The 6968-nt window shown below is 38.8% G+C and overlaps 1 protein-coding gene across 44 annotated transcripts in view; it reads left to right on the forward strand.

Moving 5' to 3' along the window:
- Positions 1 to 708: 708 nt before the first annotated feature.
- Positions 709 to 6968, forward strand: part of ppfia1 (PTPRF interacting protein alpha 1) — a 24618-nt gene continuing 18358 nt past the window's right edge. For all 44 annotated transcript variants that reach the window (XM_087291304.1, XM_087291312.1, XM_087291332.1 and 41 more), the window contains 2 exon segments: positions 709 to 1496; positions 6957 to 6968. The exon segment at positions 6957 to 6968 is cut by the window's right edge and continues 249 nt beyond it. In XM_087291304.1, coding sequence (XP_087147430.1) covers positions 6957 to 6968 — 12 coding nt within the window. In that variant the 5' untranslated portion in view covers positions 709 to 1496.

Below are 6968 nucleotides of genomic sequence, written 5' to 3' on the forward strand. Positions count from 1 at the left end.
AAAGGAGTTTACATTTTGTACATGCTGCTGTGTTTTTAATCATACTATATGAAAAAAGAGAGTTATGGTAAGTAAAAACTCCATAGTCGCAATGTTAATACAACGTCTATAGTCAGTGCAGCATGCTGGAGCACTCATTAACAGACAGAACAGTTGTACATATTATAATATACAGTATAATACACTTTATTACAGTAATGAAACACTGCAGCATTTATTATAAATTCTTAAACGTGGGTTGTTTTTAACCCAGATGTCAGTAACAGTGCCATTTGTCTTGTTATTATGATCATTATTAATTATTATTAACAGAAGAGCAGTCACTGATTTAATGTTGAAGCTATTGAGGGAAAACACAACATATCCAGCCAGATTTTATATGATTTCTAATTGTACAGAAAAATTTCGACTGTCTGATTGTGTCTGTGAGTAATCTGTACATTTATCACACAAATGCCATTAGCTAAAATAACAATACAGAACACCTAAACACCGCGGACTCCAGTCGCTGCTGCGCCTCTGGGTATCATTAAAGGCACTCATAAAGTCTACAATACATCATTTAAGCATTATTCACATAAGGAAGAACAATAAAAAGCAGATTATTCATGAAATGCGATAAAATCAGTGTCAGTTTGTATTCGGAGTGTTTATTATCGTGAAAGCGTCTTCCCGTCTGGATTTCTGGATGCGTCGTGACGTCAGCGCGTCCTGACCTCTCGCGAGCGCAGGAAACTGGAGCAGCGACAAACTCTCGCTGTTAATTTTTGTTTTAACTCTTTTTTTACGCGTTAGTTATTGTTTTTTGAGCTCAGACCGGCCGTCGAAAGACTTTATTCGCGGCTAGTATCGTTTAAAGGGCGCTTTGGGCTTTTAAAGTGGTCGATTTGTACTTTTATCCCGGTGTTTTTCCTCATGGATCAGATGGTGACGCGTCAGAATATTTGACACCAATAAACGCGTTTCCTTTATTCATATTTCCATAAAGCAACACGTCGCTAAGCGCCGCTTTTAACTCTTGATTTTAAACGCGAAACTCCTTTATTCCTGCGCTGAAGCGAGGATATTCGAGATTATTCCTACTTTAGCTGCTAATGCTAACTAGCGCAGGCCGCTGTTGGAGTTTATTTATATTTGAGTGTTTTTGTATTTATGTGGGTTATATGTGTGTCTGAGAGTATGAATATTCATGAGAGCACGATGGAAATCTGTTATTGATCAGTGATGTCTTCTCCATCACTTCGGGTCTGTAGTCATGAGTGATGTTTCTCACTCTTTATGAAGGCCTCGGGTATTTTCCTCGTTTTTCTTCATTATTTTCCTGCTCGTCTTCGTCAGAGCTCTTTCTTTTAGTGTCTGGGGACTCGTTTGACTCCTGCTGTCGAGTTTGATGGCTTGACGAACAATTAGCGCCATAGGTGATATTTTAAATGTGTTAGCTGTGATTGAACTGGACATAACCGAGAGAGGAGACCGAGATCCTGCTGATAATCAAGGTAAACAAACCACTGTACTGATCTGAGTCTGTGTTCTAGCAATCTCACCCCCAGTCTGATCTTTTCTCATCTCATCTGGTCTGATCTTCTGTCTGATCATCTGTCTGTTTTCATCTGATCTGATCTGGTCTGATCTTCTGTCTGTTTTTCATCTGATCTGGTCTGATCTTCTGTCTGATCTTCTGTCTGTTATTCATCTGATCTGGTCTGATCTTCTGTCTGGTCTTCTGTCTGTTATTCATCTGATCTGGTCTGATCATCTGTCTGATCTTCTGTCTGTTTTTCATCTGATCTGGTCTGATCTTCTGTCTGTTTTTCATCTGATCTGGTCTGATCTTCTGTCTGTTATTCATCTGATCTGGTCTGATCTTCTATCTGTTTTTCGTCTGATCTGGTCTGATCTTCTGTCTGTTATTCATCTGATCTGGTCTGATCATCTGTCTGATCTTCTGTCTGTTATTCATCTGATCTGGTCTGATCTTCTGTCTGGTCTTCTGTCTGTTATTCATCTGATCTGGTCTGATCATCTGTCTGATCTTCTGTCTGTTTTTCATCTGATCTGGTCTGATCTTCTGTCTGTTTTTCATCTGATCTGGTCTGATCTTCTGTCTGTTATTCATCTGATCTGGTCTGATCTTCTATCTGTTTTTCGTCTGATCTGGTCTGATCTTCTGTCTGTTATTCATCTGATCTGGTCTGATCATCTGTCTGATCTTCTGTCTGTTATTCATCTGATCTGGTCTGATCTTCTGTCTGGTCTTCTGTCTGTTATTCATCTGATCTGGTCTGATCATCTGTCTGATCTTCTGTCTGTTTTTCATCTGATCTGGTCTGATCTTCTGTCTGTTTTTCATCTGATCTGGTCTGATCTTCTGTCTGTTATTCATCTGATCTGGTCTGATCTTCTATCTGTTTTTCGTCTGATCTGGTCTGATCTTCTGTCTGATCTTCTGTCTGTTATTCATCTGATCTGGTCTGATCATCTGTCTGATCTTCTGTCTGTTATTCATCTGATCTGGTCTGATCTTCTGTCTGGTCTTCTGTCTGTTATTCATCTGATCTAGTCTGATCATCTGTCTGATCTTCTGTCTGTTTTTCATCTGATCTGGTCTGATCTTCTGTCTGTTTTTCATCTGATCTGGTCTGATCTTCTGTCTGTTATTCATCTGATCTGGTCTGATCATCTGTCTGATCTTCTGTCTGTTATTCATCTGATCTGGTCTGATCTTCTGTCTGGTCTTCTGTCTGTTATTCATCTGATCTGGTCTGATCTTCTGTCTGGTCTTCTGTCTGTTATTCATCTGATCTGGTCTGATCTTCTGTCTGGTCTTCTGTCTGTTATTCATCTGATCTGGTCTGATCATCTGTCTGACTTCTGTCTGTTTTTCATCTGATCTGGTCTGATCTTTTGTCTGTTTTTCATCTGATCTGGTCTGATCTTCTGTCTGTTTTTCATCTGGTCTGATCTTCTGTCTGTTTTTCATCTGATCTGGTCTGATCTTCTGTCTGTTTTTCATCTGATCTGGTCTGATCTGTCTGTTATTCATCTGATCTGGTCTGGTCTTCTGTCTGTTATTCATCTGATCTGGTCTGATCTTCTGTCTGGTCTTCTGTCTGTTATTCATCTGATCTGGTCTGATCATCTGTCTGACTTCTGTCTGTTTTTCATCTGATCTGGTCTGATCTTTTGTCTGTTTTTCATCTGATCTGGTCTGATCTTCTGTCTGTTTTTCATCTGGTCTGATCTTCTGTCTGTTTTTCATCTGATCTGGTCTGATCTTCTGTCTGTTTTTCATCTGATCTGGTCTGATCTTCTGTCTGTTATTCATCTGATCTGGTCTGATCTTCTGTCTGTTATTCATCTGATCTGGTCTGATCTTCTGTCTGTTATTCATCTGATCTGGTCTGATCTTCTGTCTGTTATTCATCTGATCTGGTCTGATCTTCTGTCTGTTTTTCATCCGATCTGGTCTGATCTTCTGTCTGTTTTTCATCCGATCTGGTCTGATCTTCTGTCTGTTTTTCATCTGATCTCGTCTGATCTTCTGTCTGTTATTCATCTGATCTGGTCTGAACATCTGTCTGTTATTCATCTGATCTGGTCTGAACATCTGTCTGTTATTCATCTGATCTGGTCTGATCTTCTGTCTGTTATTCATCTGATCTGGTCTGATCTTCTGTCTGTTATTCATCCGATCTGATCTGTCTTATTCATCTAATCTGGTCTGATCTTCTGTCTGTTATTCATCTGATCTGGTCTGATCTTCTGTCTGTTATTCATCTGATCTGGTCTGATCTTCTTCCTGTTTTTCATCCGATCTGGTCTGATCTTCTGTCTGTTATTCATCCGATCAGGTCTGATCTTCTGTCTGTTATTCATCCGATCTGGTCTGATCTTCTGTCTGTTATTCATCCGATCTGGTCTGATCTTCTGTCTGTTTTTTATCCGATCTGGTCTGATCTTCTGTCTGTTATTCATCCGATCTGGTCTGATCTTCTGTCTGTTATTCATCCGATCTGGTCTGATCTTCTGTCTGTTATTCGTCTGATCTGGTCTGATCTTCTGTCTGTTATTCGTCTGATCTGGTCTGATCTTCTGTCTGTTATTCATCTGATCTGGTCTGATCTTCTGTCTGTTATTCATCTGATCTGGTCTGATCTTCTGTCTGTTTTTCATCCGATCTGGTCTGATCTTCTGTCTGTTTTTCATCTGATCTCGTCTGATCTTCTGTCTGTTATTCATCTGATCTGGTCTGAACATCTGTCTGTTATTCATCTGATCTGGTCTGAACATCTGTCTGTTATTCATCTGATCTGGTCTGATCTTCTGTCTGTTATTCATCTGATCTGGTCTGATCTTCTGTCTGTTATTCATCTGATCTGGTCTGATCTTCTGTCTGTTATTCATCTGATCTGGTCTGAACATCTGTCTGTTATTCATCTGATCTGGTCTGATCTTCTGTCTGTTATTCATCTGATCTGGTCTGTCTGTTATTCATCTGATCTGGTCTGATCTTCTGTCTGTTATTCATCTGATCTGGTCTGATCTTCTGTCTGTTATTCATCCGATCTGATCTGTCTTATTCATCTAATCTGGTCTGATCTTCTGTCTGTTATTCATCTGATCTGGTCTGATCTTCTGTCTGTTATTCATCTGATCTGGTCTGATCTTCTTCCTGTTTTTCATCCGATCTGGTCTGATCTTCTGTCTGTTATTCATCCGATCAGGTCTGATCTTCTGTCTGTTATTCATCCGATCTGGTCTGATCTTCTGTCTGTTATTCATCCGATCTGGTCTGATCTTCTGTCTGTTATTCATCCGATCTGGTCTGATCTTCTGTCTGTTTTTTATCCGATCTGGTCTGATCTTCTGTCTGTTATTCATCCGATCTGGTCTGATCTTCTGTCTGTTATTCATCCGATCTGGTCTGATCTTCTGTCTGTTATTCGTCTGATCTGGTCTGATCTTCTGTCTGTTATTCATCTGATCTGGGGCCTGTTTCAGAAAGCAGGTTAAGTTAAAACTCAGAGTAGTTTAACCCTGAAATGAGAGAAACTCTGGGTTTTCCGTTTCAAAATGGCAGGTTTGGTAAACTCGACAAAGCAGGGTAAGTCAAGCCTGTTTCTAAAAGAGAGTTAACTTTAACTCAGAGTCAGTTACCGTGGTCACTTACTCTGTGAATCTAACCTGGTCTGGAGCAGGTTTTATTCTCTAAACTCTGAGTTTCTGTCGGTCTCCTCCCCTTTTTAAAGATGAAGCTGTATTTCTCGCATTAGTCTTACATTTCCACACACCTATTTTAGAGCTCATTTTGGAGATGTGCATAAAAAAGATTGATGGAAACGTCATGAATTACATAACTTTTGAAAATACGCATAATAAAACATGTGCATAACTAAGAAGGTTAAACTTTTATTTGATAAGATGCACATAAACTACGAAGTGCACTTAACAAATTACAGTATGTACATTAAAAAATGGTTTGTTAGAGATGATGATGAAAATGTGTGTGAAAGGACAAACCAGCAGACTGAGCACACAGAACATCTTAAATATTGTTTTAGTCATTCTAAAATGCCTTAACTGTTTCAGTATTAGTGTATATTATCAATTACCTCCGAGCGTCTGGAGCGTGTCAAGATCTCCGCGTCTCGCTTCAAACGCCCACGTGTTCATTGTTTGTCAATTGTCTTCTGAGGCTCAGGTACATTAATTAAATAAAGAGTCATTGATGCAGCTTCTTCTACCGCAGTAAATTCTGTTTTTACTGTTGATATTTGGCGCAAGTTAATCAGGAAGTGACGATTGTGTTCTCTTCGACTCTTTGGATAAAAACGCTGCTTTATTTTTAGGCATTGTTCCAGTTTTGCACAAATTTATGTAATAGCCTGTATTTTGATGGAAACACAGCTATTGCCTACATTTTTGTCACACACAGAACAAAGTCACGTACGAGGCTTGTCCTTTTTTTTCATAAATAATTAGCTTAACCTTCTACATGTACTGTTACTAGATTAATGGGATTATTATTCTGTCTAAAAATAATTTTATTACTGCTTACCTTTTTAATGTTATATCAACCTCTATCACTTGATCAATAAAAAGGCAGACACACAAGTGCACTGTTAAATCTATTAAAACTGATAAAAGTTTAGAAAAAAAGTATAAACGTCACACATTACATTACTTATTTTATTATACTTAAAATGTTTAAATACTTAAAATTAAAAATTACGCATTAACTTGGGCAGCTGTTTTCCCACGCTGTCTCTGTTTCACTGATGGTTGCTTCATTTTAAATATATACACTCATATTTGCTATAACTTTGCATGAGCACATCAAGTTCAGCTGGAGAAAGAAATGCTGATCTCTTTTTTTAAGATGTTGCCATAGTAACTCGTAATGTCTGCGCTCCATTGATAATGCCTTTTTATAGTCACGGTGCGCGCGCTTAACTCTGAGTTGGTCTACTCAAAGTTGATTGACCCAACTCAGATCAGCTGTTCTGAAACCGAAAACTCGAGTTTTTAATCTCTCGGTAAATCAACTCAGAGTTCAAGATTAAACTCCGAGTTGTTTGAACCTCCTTACTGAAACAGGCCCCTGGTCTGATCTTCTGTCTGTTATTAATCTGATCTGGTCTGATCTTCTGTCTGTTATTCAACTGATCTGGTCTGATCTTCTGTCTGTTTTTCATCTGATCTGGTCTGATCTTCTGTCTGTTTTTAATCTGATCTGGTCTGATCTTCTGTCTGTTATTCATCTGATCTGGTCTGATCTTCTGTCTGTTTTTAATCTGATCTGGTCTGATCTTCTGTCTGTTATTCATCTGATCTGGTCTGATCTTCTGTCTGTTTTTCATCTGATCTGGTCTGATAATCTGTCTGTTTTTCATCTGATCTGGTCTGATCTTCTGTCTGTTTTTCATCTGATCTGGTCTGATCGTCTGTGCATGCAGATGATGTGCGAG

The sequence above is a fragment of the Danio rerio genome, chromosome 18 (genome assembly GCF_052040795.2).
Source record: "Danio rerio strain M-AB ecotype USA chromosome 18, GRCz13ab, whole genome shotgun sequence".
Classification (NCBI taxonomy): Eukaryota; Metazoa; Chordata; class Actinopteri; order Cypriniformes; family Danionidae; genus Danio; species Danio rerio.